Source organism: Lepidochelys kempii, chromosome 11 (assembly GCF_965140285.1).
Source record: "Lepidochelys kempii isolate rLepKem1 chromosome 11, rLepKem1.hap1, whole genome shotgun sequence".
Classification (NCBI taxonomy): domain Eukaryota; kingdom Metazoa; phylum Chordata; order Testudines; family Cheloniidae; genus Lepidochelys; species Lepidochelys kempii.
Window position 1 is genome coordinate 63912444 of NC_136390.1, and position 19435 is coordinate 63931878.

Here is a 19435-nt window from a genome sequence, read left to right on the forward strand (position 1 = left end):
GCCCCTGATGGCATGGCTAATGTGATTAGGTCCTATGATGGTGTCACTTGAATAAATATGTGGACAGAGTTGGCATTGGGCTTTGTTGCAAGGATAGGTTCCTTGGTTAGTGTTTTTGTTGTGTGGTGTGTGGTTGCTGGTGAGTTTTTGCTTCAGGTTCGTAGGCTGTAAGCGAGGACTGGTCTGTCTCCCAAGATCTGTGAGTGAGGGATCATTTTTCAGGATAGGTTGTAAATCTTTGATGATGCGCTGGAGAGGTTTTAGTTGGGGGCTGAAGGTGACAGTTAGTGGCGTTTTGTTATTTTCTTTATTGGGCCTGTCCTGTAGTAGGTGACTTCTGGGTACTCTTCTGGCTCTGTCAATCTGTTTCTTCACTTCAGCAGGTGGGTACTGTAATTTTAAGAATGCTTGATAGAGATCTTGTAGGTGTTTGTCTCTGTCTGAGGGATTGGAGCAAATGCAGTTGTATCGCAGAGCTTGGCTGTAGACAATGGATCGTGTGGTGTGTCCTGGATGGAAGCTGGAGGCATGTAGGTATATTAGCGGTCAGTAGGTTTCCGGTATAGGGTGATGTTTATGTGACCATCGCTTATTAGCACAGTAGTGTCCAGGAAATGGACCGCTTGTGTGGATTGGTCTAGGCTGAGGTTGATGGTGGCATGGAAATTGTTGAAATCATGGTGGAATTCCTCAAGGGCTTCTTTTCCATAGTACCTTCTTGTCAACTGTTTAAATGGGCCATCTCGACCATCACCACAAAAGTTGGGGTTTTTCTCTCCAGCTGACAACAGTTCATCCCAACCAATTAGCTTCTCACAGTCTGCACGGCAACCCCCAACCCATCCGCGCGCGCGTGTGTGTGTATCTATCTAACTATATGTTCCATTCCATGCATCCAACGAAGTGGGCTGCAGCCCACGAAAGCCCACGCTCCAATAAATCCGTTAGTCTCCAAGGTGCCACAAGTACAATACTTGGAAAAATCTACTGCCTAAATATTATCAGAATGTCTTATGATGATATCTTAGAAAAATATTTTTAGAGCGTCGATGCAAACTTTTCGAACATAATGACTTTTGGTAAACAGGCTGTGCTGGTGATCCAACCAATACTTCAGCTATATTAAGTAGCTTAATGCTTTAAGAACATAAGAACGGCTATACTGGGTCAGACCAAAGGTCCATCTAGCCCAGTATCCTGTCTTCCGACAGTGGCCAATGCAAGGTGCCCCAGAGGGAATGAACAGAACAGGTAATCATCAAGTGAGCCATCCTATCGCCCATTCCCAGCTTCTGGCAAACGGAGGCTGGGGACACCATTCCTGCCTAATAGCCATTGATGGACCTATCCTCCATGAATTTATCTAGTTCATTTTTTTTTTTTTAATCCTGTTATAGTCTTTGCCTTCACAACATCCTCTGGCAAGGAGTTGCACAGATTGACTGTGCGTTGTGTGGAAAAAATACTTCCTTTGATTTGTTTTAATCATGCTGTCTATTAATTTCATTTGGTGGCCCCTAGCTCTTGTGTTATGAGAAGGAGTAAATAACACTTCCTTATTGACTTTCTCCACACCAGTCACATTTTTTTATAGACCTCTATCAGACCCACCCCCCCTTAGTCATCTCTTTTCCAAGCTGAGAAGTCCCAGTCTTATTAATCTCGCCTCATACGGCAGCCGTTCCATACCCCTAATAATTTTTGTTACCCTTTTCTGAACTTTTCCAAGTCCAATATATCTTTTTTTCAGATGGGGCGACCATATCTGCACACAGTATTCAAGATGTGGGTATACCATGGATTTATATAGAGGCAATATGATATTTTCTGTCTTATTATCTATCCTCTTCTTAATGATTCCCAACATTCTCTTTACTTTTTTGACTGTCGCTGTACATTGAGTGGATGTTTTCAGAGAACTGTCCACAATGACTCCAAGATCTTTCTTGAGTGGTAACAGCTAATTTAGACCACATCATTTTATATGTATAGTTGGGATTGTTTTCCAATGTGCATTACTTTGCATTTATCAGCACTGAATTCCATCTGCCATTTTGTTGCTCAGTCACCCAGTTTTGAGAGATCCTTTTGTAGCTCTTTGCAGTCTTCCTGGGACTTAACTATCTTGAGTAGTTTTGGATCATCTGCAAATGTTGCCACCTTACTGTTTACCCCTTTTTCCAGATCATTTATGAATATGTTGAATAGGACTGGTCCCAGTACAGACCCATGAGGGACAACCCTATTTACCTCTTTCCGTTCTGAAAACTGATAATTTATTCCTACCCTTTTTCCTATCTTTTAACTGGTTACCAATCCATGAGAGAGCCTTCCCTTTAATCCCATAACTGCTTACTTCGCTTAAGAGCCTTTGGTGAGAGATCTTGTCAAAGGCTTTCTGAAAATCTAAATACACTATATCCACTGGATTCCCCCTAGTCCACATGCTTGTTGACCCCCCCCCCAAAAGAATTCTAGTAGATCGGTGAGGCATGATTTCACTTTAGAAAAAACGTGTTGATTATTCCCCAACAAATTCTGTTCATCTATGTGTAATTAGGAATATTTGATACTACATGAAGTCTATATGTAGTTTTAGTAGGTCATAATACATGACAAACATATATTATTATAGGCAGGACTTGTTCTGTTTTGATTTCATTTTGGTAAAAATGGCTATTGATAGAACCCTTCTACTTTTCATAAGGGAATCTGTTAAGAAGCTATGTTTAAGGAATTTTCTACTTCATTTTGTCCCCTGTATGAATCTGTCTTATATAGGCACACTAAAGAATGCCGTTTACTTTCCTGTTGACGCTAACTGCATTTGAAAGATGCATATGGGTAACTAAGATAGAAGCTTGTAATTCTATTAAATCAACATAAGACAGAATGTTAAACAGAAGGAAGAATTGAAGTAGATAGATGGTTCTGGGATTTGATAAAGGAATATGTGGTCAATTTCTCTGAACTTCATAAGTTGCTTTTTAAAATTGGACTTGGACTACTAAGTCACTTAGTTGTGTTTGGAAATTTTAGCCCTAGAGCCCTTCCTCTCTAGGTTACTGGCCTGATGCTCCCCTGATTTGAAATCAAGTGTTTGCTATCTGATAAACATTTTGTAGCTTATGTGAAGCTGGTTGGTAGGCCCACTTCCATTTCTAGACAACAAGGGTCCATAGTCCCTAAATCCAGTGACAGCTCTTCAGGGTAGACATAGCCTCGAAGTTGAGGAGCTGCACAGCCACTGCCTAGGGTTTACCTACTCTGTGGGTAAGTAAGTAATCAGTCTCTAGTGCTGTCAGCCTTGTATGTGTGTCAAATGCTAAATTTAAAACTTTTAAAAAAAAACTAGATCAAATTTTGACCTGTGTGTATGTTCACTTTTTTTAATTGTAAGTGCTACACTAGCTACTCTTGAAACAGTGATTGATGCAGGGTATCGGGTGTTCCCCAGTCACAGGGGAAAGCTGATGCTAGCAATGGATAAAAATCAGTGTGAAAATATTGAGTGCAAGTTTAACCCTTGTAACCCTTAACCCTGTTAAGTATCCTTGATAACCAGTGTGGCCAAAGTTTTCAGAAACTGGGTGCATAGACTTAGGTTCCTAAATCTATATTCAAACACTTAAATTGGTTTCTTTTCCCCACATGGGAGCTCAGCACTTCTGAAAATATTGGTCCTCATTTGAGTGCCTAAATCTAGATTTGGGAGCTTCACTTAAAGCACCAGTATTTTTGAAAATCTTGGCCTGCAGCAACAGATCTCCCTATAAATACACTTAAAATGTTTAAGATAATTTAGAAGTGGTTTGGAAGCTTGTTCATTCTGTACATCTTGGAAGGTGGATTTACTGCAGTGTGATGACAGTGAAAGGTATGCTAGGGCCACTGACTGTCGCCTTCAAGATGTCACATGTAACACATACTTCCTCAAAACTGAATGTCACCACTTCTTTTCTCTAAGGCCTTCCTACCAATGCCCCAGCATGTTTTGTGAAACACCGATGGTGCACCACGTTCGTCGCTTTGTCCACGGGCAAGGCTGTGTGCAGATCATACTGAAGGAGCTGGACTCCCCAGTCCCTGGATACCAGCACACAATCCTTACCTACTCCTGGTGTAGATTGTGCAAACAGGTAAAGATTAAGAGGAATATTCTGATGCTATGGTAGCAGAATTCATAGTGTGATAGGCCTTCATGCAGAGGGCACTGTCTTTCAGAAAGAGCTGTATTTTCTCTGGAGCGGCAGCTTATGATCTGTAACTAAGACTAATTCTACATAACCCACTGATGCCTGTTGGGTGTAATGCTCCCAGTATATTGCACTACAGGGGAAATGTCTGCTTCTGCTTGAAAAAGGCTGTCAAATCTTTTTTGAAAGGATAAATAGTTTTGGATAAAGGTGCTGATACAGACTGGACCAAATTAATTTCAGGCACCGGCAGGCAAGAGCTCCATGGGTTTAAATAGAGTTGTTCTCACATGTGCCAGTAGAGGTTGTGGCCCCCTGGCCATAATGAAACTTGTTGAATATTGAAGTGGGGAGGGACAAAACTCCTCCTCTGATGTACTGGTCCATTAATTGAGCTAAAACCATCTCCTCCACAATGTACTCTTGCTGTTATCCACTATACAGTACATAGTGTGTGTCTTGATCAAGTCCAACAGCACTTGCTGTACTGTTTCAAAACTATCTACAGATTTTCTTTGTTCAGCACTAAAATACTAGATAAAATAACTGCAATATTAGATGAATGTTATATCCCCTTTTAAAAGCCAGAAATAATTTGTAAAATAACATAAAGGACATATGCTTTTTCTTGTAACTTCAGTAATCTTCTTATACTTCTTTAAGAAAACTAGCTATATGTCCCCTGGAGTTAAAACAAACAAACCTCTATTTAATTTTAGAAATCTACTTATAATCACCAGTCTGAGTGACTTTTATTAAAAAACCCCTAAATTAACTTCATTTCCTGTACATTTAAAGAAAGTACCTAAAATAGCCATTTTGCCATCTAGAAACTATATAGAAAAATATTCAACGTACAGTAGCAATTCTAATGACTTCATGCTATCTATACTGGTTTATGCCCTGATGATGATGATGGATTTAAAGGAATTTGGAGGAAATTAGTGTGATAGCTGATGGAAGATGCAACTCTTGCATGCAGAAAATATCCCATAAATAAAACTTACTTGCTTGTTAACACACCTAATGCTCTGTTTCTAAATGTGACTATGTTCAACACCAGTAGAAATATTGACCATAAAATAATACACCTAAAATTGCAAGCAGTATTATAAATGTAGATGCTAAAGTATTGGAGTACTCAATGGAATCTTCACTGCTCAGTCCTCAGGCACTTGATTAAATGTTTTAAGGCACGGCAGTGCAGTGAAGTCAGTGTTGCTGACTGAGTCGATACAAGTGATGCCACTAGACAAAGAAATCACTTTACAAATATAAGCAAACATGTTGTTATGGTGGGAAACCTCTCCTTTCTGGGGCAAGTATTCTTATATTGATTTAATAACCAAAATCTCTCCTGATCAGCACTTCTAGATATTGCTAACTGCATCAGCTGTATTAGTTAACCATGTCAGCACACCACAGGATATCTTGATGCTGTGTTGACCTCTTCGTGCCATAAAAACTGTACATACACTCACCTACCCACCCACTCCCAGATTCGTACCATAAAAACTGTACACACACACACACACACCCCCAGATTCGTAGTCACACCTTTTGAATTGCTTGAACACTACATCACTGCCTGGACTAGGCTAGTTTTACTGAAAATGTACTCATTGTTTCTCCCTAAGTCATTGGTCTATTCCAATTAAAATCTGTTTTCAAATTTCAGGTCACGCCAGTTGTCCCACTTTCCAATGATTCTTGGTCCATGTCATTTGCAAAATACCTTGAATTGAGATTCTATGGGCACCAGTACACGCGAAGAGCCAATGCAGAGCCTTGTGGTCACTCCATACACCATGATTATCACCAGTATTTCTCATATAATCAGATGGTGGCATCTTTTAGGTAAGGTTTCGCTTCCAGATTCCACCCCAACACTGACTGCATTGCCACCTAAAGTGCTTGGGTCAAGCTGAAAGAGCAACCCTAATAGTCCTGTCCTTCAGATTAATTAATTAATCTTGAGCATGTCGAAAAGGGACAGTGCTCTATACTATAGTTTGTACCTCTGTCCTAGAAGTACAGCATGGTTAGAAACTGGCAATATCTAGTCACGCTGTTCTGTGCAGTGCTGGGAGAGAGGGGGGTTGGCAGTAGTTCTAGGAATAGGGGACTCAACATGATGGAACCAGCAGTCCATAGGCAGGCTGCATCGGGGGAAAATGATCAATCCTGTGTTACCAAACTTCAGCCTGCTGGTTTATAACATGGCTGGTGTACTGATTTTACATAGTAGCTAAACAGCACGTGCAGGATAGTGTCCTGGAAGGCTGAGGTATTTCAGGCACTGCCAAGAACCTTCAGGGCTCTTTCTGATACTTGATGCTCCAACTGAAGGAGAATCACCAACAGCACAAGGGTGGGAGAGATGCAATGGAGCAGGGTGGTGTTTGTTTTCATTTTCACACAAGGTTATGTTTTATTGCTCTTAGCTATTCTCCAATCCGGCTGCTAGAGGTGTGTGTCCCACACCCCAAAATCTACATCAAACGTCAGGCTCCGTTAAAGGTTACTATTCTGCAGGATCTGAAGGATTTCTCTCAAAAGTATGTCCTTGTTTTGTTTTTCTTCACCTGTCTTCGCCGCCTCTTCTTATTTATGCCTTAAGGAGGGCATGAAGCCGTCCTTGCTTCAGAAACTAAAGAAAACGTCTGCTAAATACATTTTAAGCTAATGCAGATGTAAGAGCTTGTAGCAAACCAGTTTTTATTGACCTGCTTAAGAGTGAGGAAGTATGGTTCCTATACCAACATTAATTCTGACCCTCTCCACCTGTTGCCTAAGGGTATGTCTACTCCGCAGCTGGGAAGTGCGGCTCCCAGCTTGGGTGGACGTGCGTGTGCTACACTGAAGCTAGCAGGGTGGCCCCAGTGGCATGGGTCGTGACTCAGGCTAGATGCCAGAGTACAGTCCATGCCGCCACTCCCACACAGCTGCTATTGCTGCACTAGCTCAAGCAGAGCCTGTACATTTATGTGAACTGCGAATCATACCTCCCAGCTGCTGTGTAGGTGTACCCCGAAGACCCACCTGTGTAGGCGTATCTCCTCCCCGGATGCCTGGTGTAATTATACTTTTTAATGTGGCTAGACTAAACAGTTTTGGTCCCATGTCTCTTTTAATTTAAAAAAAAAAAAAAAATTGCCATGACTTCTATGTAGATAGCTCAAGTGGCCAAACGTTCTTACAGACCTTTCCTAAATCATCACTGGAAAGGATTTCGCTGTCAGAACGCTGACCCTGGAAGCATGCTGCTACAATGAAAATCCTCCACCTAGGAGCGATATTGCTGCCACTCTCCAATGCTCAAAAAATGGGGAGGAGACGCTGTACTTGGAAGCTTGATTTGAAAAGACACAAGTGACACAAAGAAGAAAAAAAAAGTATCGAGGTTCTTCAGTGCATTGTTTTGAACTGTCTGGCCTTCTGAGGCTCTCAACTTGTGGTTTCAATTTATAAAATGTTAAAAGGAAAATATTTAAATTGTTTCCTGAACAGGACCAGTTTTATTGAATTTAGTTTGATTTCAGACATTTTTCATTGCCACCTAATGTTTATTTTTAGGGGACTGTAATTGGGCAAGAGCGGATTGAATGTAATTTGATTTGTTGCCTCAGACTGCAGAAGAAACTGCTTTTAGGTTGTTTGGAAAGGTGGAAAAGATGGGTGGAAGAAGTGGCAATTTATCACAATCTTCTGACTACTGCTCCTATTGCAGGGTTCCCATACTGCTGATCTCATTTTTAGTACCTATTTGCTACTTGTCATCATTCCAGCAGGTTATTCTGTTCAGTGCTGAAATATTCAAGAAACAGTGAGAAGAGATGCTCTTGTCTACTTAGGTCTGGTTTTCTACATTGTAGTGCAGAACCATAAGTTATCCTTAAACCAGGAAGCTACAACAGTGCTCAGTTTGCATTGTCAGTCTTAGTAGACAAAGGCGGTACATGTATTCTAGCTGTTTGTTACATTAACCCTGCTTTCTTCACAATGAAGTACTCTATCGTGGATGAATGACGCTGTGTGCGCCTCAAAAGGGTGTGCCATAGTTTAGTCATCTGGCCAGAGCAGCAAGCTTTCTTCACGATCTTTTTAGAGTCTACAGAATGCTCCTTTTAAGGGACCAGTCTTGTATCTTGTTCATGAGAGTAGACTTACTCAAGTTGTCCCATTGAAGTTTAACGGGACAAGCTGTTACAGGGTGGGGATAGGTTGCAAAACTCTAGCATCAGATTTGAGTGTGTGTTCTACTAAAGACCACTTTGGACTACATTTTGGCTCTGAGACTCTGAATGGTGTCGGTAACGTTTTCCCCTCTTACCACAGGGTATCACAGGTGTACCTTGCTGTTGATGATCGTCTCACCTCTTTGAAAACGGATACTTTCAGCAAAACAAGAGAAGAGAAGATGGAGGACCTTTTCGCACAAAAAGAGGTAACATGCTGCTTCTGCACCAGGGAAATGCAGGGCGAAAATGGAACATTGCTGTGCCAGTGTAACACTGCTGGTGGCAGAGTACGGAAAAATCTCAATTTTTCTTTGGCAGATGGAAGAGGTAGAGTTCCGGAACTGGATTGAGAAGATCCAAGCAAGGATGCTTTCACCTTCATTGGACACCTCTCAGCAGTTGCAGTCAGTCTTTGAGTCTCTGATAGCTAAAAAACAGAGCCTCTGTGAGATGCTGCAGGCCTGGAATAACAGGTAAGAGAGATGCTAGCAACCTAGGGAGGAGATCCTGCTGCACTTTCTCCCTATCAAGTTTGTTGCTACTACTGCATACAAGATACTGCAATATCTTGCTAATGATTAGTCATATTTACACATGAGTGTTTGAAGGTGAAAATGTAATGAGTGGAGTTATATTTATAGAGACCCACTCGTAAATGGCTAGACTTCAATGAGTGGCATTATAGATTATCTGTTTCAAGCCCTGTTGTAGAAATTGCAAAGACTTACTGGAGAATCACAATTTGTATGGGAAACCTGGCACAGCTGAAATAAAGGTAGAAATGAGGAGAGAGCCTATATAAGGCAATTGATCCTCTGCACAACACTTTGAAGTAATCTCACAGTTGAGCAAATATGAAGAGAAACATTTTAAACACAGGCAACTTATAATTTCTCTATTCCACTTGCAATTATTTAAACTATCTCACGTGGCCCATACATGACTGTTCTGACTTCAACACTGCGGCTCCTACTGTGAGGTGCGAGGAAAAGAATGATCTGTTCATGGCTAATTGCAACCTTATTTAGTCACACAGAACATTTAGTAAGTACCAGGTGTGACCAGAAAATATTATGAAAGACACACATTTGACTAAACCTCAGCATGGACGATCTTTAGAGATTGTCCCCGGAATGATAGCACTTGTCTGAGGGCTTGTCTGCACTATTGCTTAAGTCAATGTAACTTACATTGCTCAGGGGTGTGAAAAAGCCATCCCCCGAGCGACGCAAATTACATCGACTTAAGTGCTATTGACACCAGCACTAAGTCAGCAGCAGACTCTCTCCCGCCAACATAGCTTCTGCCTCTCATGGAAATAGAGAAATTATTCACTCTCCCGTCAGCATAGCAGGTGCAGCTGTGCTGATGTAGCACGGTAGCGTAGACTAGCCCTGACGTAATTGTTCTAATTGAATATACTATTATTATTTATTTGTATTACCATAGTACCTAGGCGTCTAGTCATGGACCAAAGATAACTCTGCTTCTCTTTTAGATTACAGGATCTCTTCCAGCAGGAGAAAGGTAGAAAACGCCCCTCAGTTCCACCGAGCCCCGGAAGACTGAGACAAGGTGAAGAAAACAAGGTAATTTCATTCTGTTACTTTGAAACCGCCATTCTGGTTGGAAGCAAACTAATCTAAAATAGCTTCTCCCATCTTTCAAAAAGGTTAAAATCACTTTTATAATCAGATGATGCTGCACCATGAAACTACTGAACCTCTGAAGGGTTCTAAAATGTTGCATGTGATCTGGCGTTCTGTACAGTTATAGTGCAGAAAATGTTAACTTTAAAAATACAAAAGCTTACAGTTGTTCTTCAGTGCTTGTAAGCAATCAATGTTATGTCCATCTAAAATGAAGACTGATGTTGAGGGTGTTATTTCCAGTTTGGAAGACCTTTTATGCACTAGCTCAGTGATTCTCAAACTTGTACTGGTGACCCCTTTCACGTAGCTAGCCTTTGTGTGCGACCCCCCCCCCCCCTTATAAATTAAAAACACTTTTTGTTTTTTACATATTTAACACTATTATAAATACTGGAGGCAAAGCAGGGTTTGGGGTGGAGGCTGACAGCTCGCAACCTCTCATGTAATACCTCATGACCTCCGAGGAGTCCCGACCACCAGTTTGAGAACCCCTGCACTCGCTTTTGTATCACAATGTAATTGGCGATTTAGTTCAGAAGAGGTAGTTTAACAGTTTACCTCCTTATTGTTTTATCATTCGCTCTCATCTTACTTGAGAAGAGAAAAATCATGAAATATAATGAAAGTAAAGCAAATGTTGCAAGAATGTAGGAAATATTGGGTAAAATTCTGATATAAAGGGACCCAGCGGAGATAGGGAAGGTGTTGAAAGGAATTATTGTATTCCAAAGGGTTTTACATTGTGTCTAGTGATTAAACTCACTAGCATATAAAATAAACCCAGTGTCCATGTACAAGAAGGAACTACAGCATAATCAAGGTACCAGTTGAAAACGAAGAAAGTGAAATTATAAAGAGGTGGGAAATGGGAGTATTGTAGAGAGCTGAAATTTAAATGTGTTAAAATGATATGTTAAATACTAGAACTGTAAAACGTTGCAAGTGTAACTTTAACAGATATTCGGTTAAAATTGCAGTCTCATAATCTTATAGCATTCTACATGCAGACCTCTGTCCTTTCTGTGGCCAAAGCTAGGCTTACCTTTGAATGAACTCCTTTTTTAGTTTGCAAATGCATTTGATTTTTTTAAAAACTACACTTAAAACTTAATAGTACAGGTAATGGGCATATTTCCTTTGGTATAAATCTGAAAATGTCACTTAAGTGAGATATGGGAGATAGTAATTAATAAACTCAAAGAACTCGTAGCACAGGGCTCTAACTTGAGAGATAATGAAGAGAATGGTGGGCCATGATGGCAGTAATCTAAATCCTACTGTCTCTTTTAGAGTGCAGCTCTTACTTTTTACAGTCATGAGCAGACTTGCAGAATCATATCTTATGACTTGCACATGCTGCCACACATCAGGCATATATGGTGGTGCTGCAGAAGCTGAAAATGCTAGGGCTCTCTGCTTTTGCAAATGTGATGCTTCTTCATTTTGTAATTGCCCCATCATAAGGGATATAGCTGAAAAGAGAATGGGACTACTGGCTGCTTCCTCAGCAATCCATGTTCTGTCCATCTTTTCACAGATCAGTGCAATGGATGCCTCTCCCCGCAACGCTTCTCCAGCCCTACAGAATGGAGAAAAAGGTCTGTTTAGATAATGTGTTCTAGTAAGGACATAATAGAATTGCTCACCTCAGCCCCGTCTCATCTGAAATAATTAAAGCTGTAAATACATCAGTGTTGGTCTGTTTTCAAACTTTCCATTTTGAGACTATTACTCTACCCTATGATGCAGATACATATCTTTTCCTGTATCCATTTAGGACATAACGGATACCATTTCCATGTAAATATCCCTAACAAAGGAGGAGAGAATGGAGAGGCAGCATATATCTTGTATAGAATCAGAATTCTTTTCACGTCCACACAGCATTCTTGTACAAGTTTTCCTGGAAGAATTAATGGCCTTTAAGGTTTTTAATCTTAAAACTCTTAAAGGCTGCAAAATCCCAAAGGTGCAACATGTCACTGAGCTCTAGAGACTAGTTTGAAACGGTGGGCTTGTCTAAATGAACACTTAGTTTGTGGCAGGCTGGGGTGCAAATCTACCCCGCACTAGTCTGCCATGCACTAAGTGTCCATGTGGACCCTGGTGCTGCACTAAGTTTCCCTACTGTGAAATGACCTACTTCTGTTTCAAATTGGGGTGATCAATAGATAAGGATGCTGTTTGGCACAAACCACTCCCCCAGCATGATGATTGCCGTAGGGCAGTTTCTTGAAACGGTTAAGATCTATTTTGGTCTCATCTTGTATATCTGGTACCAGTCTGGGTTAACCTTGCCTTGCGCTCAGTAGTGCAGTTGATTAGTGTATACTGCAAGACTGAACAGTATTCATGCATGATGGAACTATTGCCTTAATTTAATTCTGCCAGACAGGAAGGATTATAGCATAAATTGGATTGAAATACTGTAGCACTTATTAGTGTAAAAATTGCCTTTGTAACTGTCCTCATTGTATTTGCACATAATTGTTCTAATTCTTACACTCCACTTTTAAGAGATTTAAGCCACTAGCCTCAAGGCTGCAAAGAACCATCAAAATGTGAAATCAATGTAAACTCATGTGGTGATCATTAAGTCTTGGAAACCATAGATCTAAAAGAACTGCCCTGTTCTTTTTAATGGGTTGTTAACTCTAAATCCTAATGAGGCTATTTTAAATGTCATCTTAATTATTTTGCTGATTACTTTATTTATCCTTACTGTTAACAGTACATTAGGTTAGAACGTAGCATGGAATGCTGGAAAACAGCTAGTCCCTGTCAAAGATTGGTTTTAATCTGCCTCTCCTAAATATAGTCACGTCTGAGGGGAAGAAGCTGCATCTGATTTCCATTGCCAAAAACCTTAATCATCTCCTGGTTCAGATTTTTATACTAAATTACATATTACGTTTTTATTTCAAGACACACTAGTTATGGGTCTCATACGTTGCAAATAGGAATATAATACTTCCAATGCAGAAATGTTCTTGCAAAGTAGAAGGATCTTAAGGGTAAGGATTACTGAAAAGTGAGAGTGAGCTACTGTAACTATTTTCCCATGGAGTCTTTTGAGTAGTTGTTCAAGGCAAGCTATGTATTATCTCAGTAATATGGGAGCGTCAATGTTTTCAGTTTTTCAAAAAGTTACAGGAACTCCATCAAGAGGAGTAGATTGAGAGCTCTAGATTTTGATGTTTTAAAACCTAATGAATTGAAATGTTTCTTAAAAATTCATTAAAGTTTTGGTGGGTGTTCCTCTACAGTATCTGCAACCCAAACATTGTGGGTGAGAACTACAAAGTGACATGGGCTAACCTATTGTCAGAGGCGAATGGAATGCAGTAAATGAATCTGCTGCATAAATGGTGAAAAGGAAACTGGATTTCTTATATTCTCAATTGTAATATAAAGATTTATTAGTTACAATATTATAGAAGTTTAACTTGATCATCACTTTTTAAAGTTTCCAAAAGCTCTCACTAGAACCACTCTGAATAAAACTTTCAAAAGCACTGAAGTCCTGTTTTTGAAAGTGACTTGGATGCTTAGGCACCCTATTGACTTGCAATAAATCTCATTAGGAGACTAAGCAGCTGGAGTTTCAGGCCTGGTCTAAACTCGAAAATTTGATTGGCATAACTACATTGCTCAAGGGTGTGAGAAATCTACATCCCGAGTGGTGTAATTAAGCCAACCTAAGTGCCCATGTAGACAGCACTAAGTTGACAGAAGTCTTCTTCTGTTGACCTAGCTACTCGGGTAGGTGGATTAGTTACACCAACAGGAGAATCCCTCCGGTCGGCCTAGGTAGCATCTGCGCTGATGTCTACACTTACATGGCACTACAGCACAAGCCCCAAGTCTCTTTCAGAACCGGAACTTAAGTGCTTTTGGAAAGTTTCCTGTAACTCTTCGAGCATTTGTGCTCTCATTATGCACTGCTTCTCCACTTTCCAAGTGAAGGATCTGTTATATTACATATCGTATATGTGAGAGGAAAAATGGTTACCCAAGTGAATGTCGATTTTTAGTGAAGGGTCCGGGATGGAAACGGGTGTTCGTTTTGGCTGGTAATCTCAAATGCTTTCCTGTGTCCTTGCTGTTTTTTGTATGTTCAACAGATGACCGTTTCTTGACAACCTTGTCAAGTCAGAGCTCCACAAGCTCCACCCATCTCCAGCTTCCTACCCCACCTGAAATTGTGTCAGAGCAGCTGACAGGGGGGCCTTCCTTTGCCAATTCACTCTCTGAACCAGACACCACCAGCAGCTCAGAAGGTACAATTCAATGACACTTATTTCCCTCTTCCTTTGGTTGTGTGACACACCACGTAGTGGCTAGCATATGAGATTACTGGTTACTAGATTAGTATGACTGCCTCTCTAAATGATGATGCTGAGAACCAAACACTTCACCTGGCAGACTGAGTGCCTAAAGCTCACCAAAGTGGACTAAATATTTTGAAGAGTGCTTGAGTATTGTAACAGGCTTCAATGGTGGGAACCAAAATGGTGTAAACTTATAGTAATGGTGTCCTGTATCAGGTCCAGGGCATCTCATCAACCTTTTTCAAATGATTGAATGGTACCTAACTGTGTCTCAAAAATACATGTGCTCCTTTCAAGGTTGCTTGTTGCTAAAGGTTCTGCTGCAGCTGCAAAAGGGCTATTCGTTCGTTAGTGCATTCTAACGAAGAATGGCCATAAACCGCCCTCCTCGGTAGGGAAGGCCATCGGTATACTCCTTTCTCCCTATGCTTTCTTCCCCATATCACTGACCCTTCCCTCTTTGAATGAAGAGTAGATACATGTTCTTCAACACTTAGTTTTGGCCAGAAAGGAATCCTTGTAAGAGAAATAAGAGGCACTCTCCTTTCTCCTGGGGCTGAGTATCCTGGAGAACTCTTATCCAAGGTCAAGAACTGATCTTTGACTTATTTCAGGCATGCACATCTGTCCCAAGGGTGCAGTGGTACGAGGCCATCCAGCTCATGTAACTGAACTCAATATTGCTGCATTGTGAGCTGACATCCACCAAACCGCTTCTCTGAGAGAGTCTTGATCCAGGGAGATTTTAATAGGTTGGCTACAAAAGGCAGAGTTACAGTGCAAACTTTCACAAGCTGTACTATAATCAGCTGCATGAGACTGTGCATATATTCAGCTGCATGGCTGAGGGGATAGGGCCTTTGGATTAGAAATTAGGCAATCTGGGTTCTATTCATGGCTCTGGCTCAGACTCACTGTAACTTGAGGCAAGTCACTGTAGGGCCAGATTTTTACATTTAGGGACTCAGTGGCAGTCTACCTTTTAAGAATCTGGCCCTTAACCTCACAGCCTCAATTTGTAACATGGCAATGATACTTACTTTTTCCATGTGAATTTCTTTGAGATCCTCCAATGAAATGTATGGTAGAGCAAGGAATTTTTTATTTCCCAAGATTACAGCCCACATGGAAATCCAAGTAAAGTTCGACTGTTCTGGTGTATGCTTCATGATCCACAATTAATAGTCATATCCTCATTCTAGATGTATTTGATGGACACTTGTTGGGATCTACAGACAGCCAGGTGAAGGAGAAATCTACTATGAAAGCTATTTTGGCAAATTTGTTGCCTGGAAACAGCTATAATCCCATTCCATTCCCCTTGTAAGTAATATATGGTGCTACCAATGGACATGAAAATTGTGTTGTGTGCTAAATACCAAACTGATGTTCTGGCTTAGCTACAGAAACTGAAAGCTGTGCAACTGCTCTTGCTGAACAGAGAGACTAATAGTCATAAATTGGCTTTCCCTGCACACAAACATCACTGGATTAAAAGTGTGTTCATAACGTCCAACAGTATATTGCTTGCCTAAAGCAAGCCCTGTTTTCTCTAACATGTTAATCTTTCTACTCTCCACCACCACCTATAGTACATAATGGAATTTTAAATTACTCTAGCCTGTGGCTAACGTGCCCTCTACAAATATTTGTGATGGGAGAAGCCAGTACCTTTACAAGTCCATATGAGGCGTTCAAGTCACAGAATCACTTGTCTGGGGTGTATTTGGTGAAATTTGAACTTTCACCAAAAACTCCACCTGTTGCTCCTTCACTTGTCCAGAGCTGCTAACATAAAAAAATAATCTATTCTGGTTTTTATACAGTGACCCAGATAAGCACTACCTAATGTATGAACATGAACGGGTACCCATTGCAGTCTGTGAAAAGGAACCAAGCTCCATCATAGCTTTTGCGCTCAGGTATTTAAACTGATTCACTTTTCACTGGGTTTATCCCAAATGTCTAAGAAATCTTCAGTGGCCTTTCTGTTCAAGGAACATGTATAAACCCCTTGCAGCTGCTACTTCTATAAATGTGAGACTTTCTTCTAGCCCTGTATGAGAGCTCCTTGCGAAATTGAAGTGACAGCCCTTCTACATGGGGAAATTAGACTGTCTGCAGCTTTCTGAAAAATCTTTTATTTAGATAAAATAACTAGAGTTCAGAGCTAGTTGTTACAGAACGAAGTAAAATAGTCTCTCAAGGACCTTGTGTGGGGTTTGTTTTTAGCTAACAGGTAGGTATCCTATCTCCAGGGGATTGCTCTCCACTTGCTGCTGCCTCTGAATTAAACCAAATGGATTGGTATTGTAGGAATTGTAACATAAGCTGTTAATCTTTCCCTTTCAGTTGCAAGGAATACAGAAATGCCTTAGATGAGTTATCCAAAGCATCTCTGAAGAGCAGTTCTGAAGAAGGGCTTCCACCAAACAGGTGACCAACTGGCTCATAACAGGCTTGAAAATGTTCTAGAGCAGGGGTGGGCAAACTGCAGCTCGTGGGCCGCATCTGGCCCGCCAGCTGTTTTAATCCGGCCCTCGCACTCCCGCTGGGGATTGGGGTCTGGGACTTGCCTCATTCCGGCGCTCCAGCTGGAGAACAGGGTCGGCAGCCGCTCTGTAAAGCTCCCAGAAGCAGCAGTATATCTGCCTCCGGCTCCTACGCCTAGGGGCAGCCAGGGGGCTCCACTCTGCATGTTGCTTCTGCTCCAAGTGCCGCCCCCACAGCTCCCATTGGCTGGGAACCACAACCAATGGGAGCTGTAGGGGCAGTGCCTGTGGACAGGGTAGCGCGCAGCAGAGCTGCTTGGCAGCGCCATCGTGTAGGAACCGGAGGGGGGACATTTTTGCTGCTTCCAGGAACTGCTTGAGGTAATCACAGACCGGAGCCTGCACCCCAAACCCCTCATCCCCCAACCCCACCCCAGAGGCTGCACCTCCAGCCGGAGCCCTCAACCCCTCCTGCACCCCAACCCCAATTTCGTGAGCATTTATGGTCCACCATACAATTTCCACACCCAGATGTGGCCCTTGGGCCAAAAAGTTTGCCCACCCCTGTACTAGAGAGAGCAGAGTGTGGTCATGGGGGGTGGAGGGGAGCCAAAATCATAGCTGGGGCCCCCTCCAATGTGTTCTTATGGAACTGCCAAGTACTTCAATTTTCTGACAGCATCCAGTGTCCAGATGGTGTCGTCCCCAGTTTCAATATAATTAGCTGTCTTATAACAGTAACTCAGGTCCCATCTGACTTTGGGCCCTTGTACTGTACCCTCCTAACCAGCTTCTCCACTGAATTACATGTACACTAGGGTGCAGTGATTGGGTTGCTCCCAATCCTGGAGCTGTGCTATTTGGCACAATCTGTTATTGAAGAGGCCCGTAGTCCTGTTAACTCAGCTTGGTGACTTAGAGAAACAGTTTTTGCACTCAGGCAAGTGGGCCTTCCCCACTGAGATAAGGGTGGGTGATCTCTTTCCTGGATAGATGAGGTAGAGGAGTCATTTTGGAAGGAAGCCTGGAAGTCCACGAGGGGTTGAATGTCTCCCCACAATAGGACACTTTTACATCCTCTTTCCCATATAGATTTACTTTAACTTTCTTTCTTTCATTTAAAATTGGGGATAATCTAGTGCCCGGGTGAAGAATTAGTTTATCTGGTTCACATGGAAAACTTACTATGGTTATAAATAATTCAGAATGTCTTTCCCTTTCAGTATGTTGGACAACAAACCGAAGAGCAACAGCCCAGTCCGATTGCCTGAGACTAATGCGGGACAGGCAAACCGCACAACCGAAGCAGAACAGCGTAAGGTTGTTTTAGAGAAATAGTGTCCACATCACAGGCCAGCTTTGATTTAATTACTGAGATCAAATAAGCTTAAGTGTAGGTTTTGATTGAAACTAACTTTAAAAAGGGAAAATACAACTTGAAATGAAATCCAATTTGTTCTAAGTTGGGTATAGTAAATTCAGTTTTTGAACTGCTGATATTGGCTTGAAAATCAAAGTCTCACACTGGTGTTTTTCTCCTGGTACTCTTCTCTTCTAGTAACAGAGATGACCTCAGTCCTCCTTTTTTTATGTAGCAGACTTAAGTATTCTTATGTGGGCTTTTGTGCCCCATATAGAACCTGGACTCCAGTTGTGTTCTTAGTACTGTCTTATGGTTTTGGTGGTGGTGTGTTTTTAAAGATACTGGTTAAAAATATTTTGAAATTTGGGGAGGAGGGGAAGTTGTAAAATGCCATGAGTAGTTCTCAGTAGAAAAGTTTCCAAGATGCCAATGATTCTTACAATCAGGAAGGTTCCTGGTTTTGTTTTGTTTTTTTAAGATGTGTGAGCATGGGAACATTGCCTGTGTTAGGCTTTCTTCAGCTTGTCTTCCCCTGCCCCCCTCCCTTTTTAAAAAGGATTAGCACTTTAGCGCTCCAATGTAACAATTAAGCAGTCAGCTCAGTTTGACGTGTGCAGTTTCTCCAATGACTTCTGAAGTATTAAGGTGTAGCATTCTGTAACACTAAGTCAACTAACCTGTTACTTTAAATTGGTTGGAGGATTGGAAATAGGTTACTGGGCTTTTCCCCTACTACTAGAAAAGTCACTTGAGAATATTTCTGTGATAAAAGCTTCTGGGTTGTAGTGACTATAGAAACAATGGTGCCCACTCTTTCCTTTGCTCACTCACTTTAGCAAAAAAAGTTTCTGGAGTTCTATCCTTCTTCCGTGGCACAGGAGGGAAGAGCCCTGATCTGTCTGCCCAGAAGAAAGAGACCTTACGTGGTGCAGATAGTGCCTACTACCAGGTTGGACAGATGGGCAAGGAGGGTCCGGAGAGCCAAGGAGCAGAGACTCAAGGTATGCTCTCTCATCAGTTACATCTTTCAGCTAGGACTGTTGCATCTCCCAACATCTAGTCTATTTAAACAAACAGACAAAAAACCCAAACCCACTCCAGATGGAATTTTCAAAGAAAAGTAAGTGTTAGGTGCCCAAATCTCATTGAAATTCAATGGA

At 41.5% G+C, this 19435-nt stretch overlaps 1 protein-coding gene across 6 annotated transcripts in view; it reads left to right on the top strand.

The window, feature by feature from the left end:
- PIKFYVE (phosphoinositide kinase, FYVE-type zinc finger containing) overlaps positions 1-19435 on the top strand; it is a 103430-nt gene that overhangs the window by 69249 nt on the left and 14746 nt on the right. For all 6 annotated transcript variants that reach the window (XM_073306653.2, XM_073306652.2, XM_073306655.2 and 3 more), the window contains 13 exons: positions 3968-4139; positions 5875-6053; positions 6641-6754; positions 8535-8643; positions 8756-8910; positions 9936-10026; positions 11627-11687; positions 14214-14369; positions 15623-15743; positions 16247-16342; positions 16773-16856; positions 18136-18227; positions 19112-19276. In XM_073306653.2, the coding sequence (XP_073162754.1) occupies positions 3968-4139; positions 5875-6053; positions 6641-6754; positions 8535-8643; positions 8756-8910; positions 9936-10026; positions 11627-11687; positions 14214-14369; positions 15623-15743; positions 16247-16342; positions 16773-16856; positions 18136-18227; positions 19112-19276 (1595 nt within the window). The remainder of the gene's footprint in view (positions 1-3967; positions 4140-5874; positions 6054-6640; positions 6755-8534; positions 8644-8755; positions 8911-9935; positions 10027-11626; positions 11688-14213; positions 14370-15622; positions 15744-16246; positions 16343-16772; positions 16857-18135; positions 18228-19111; positions 19277-19435) is intronic.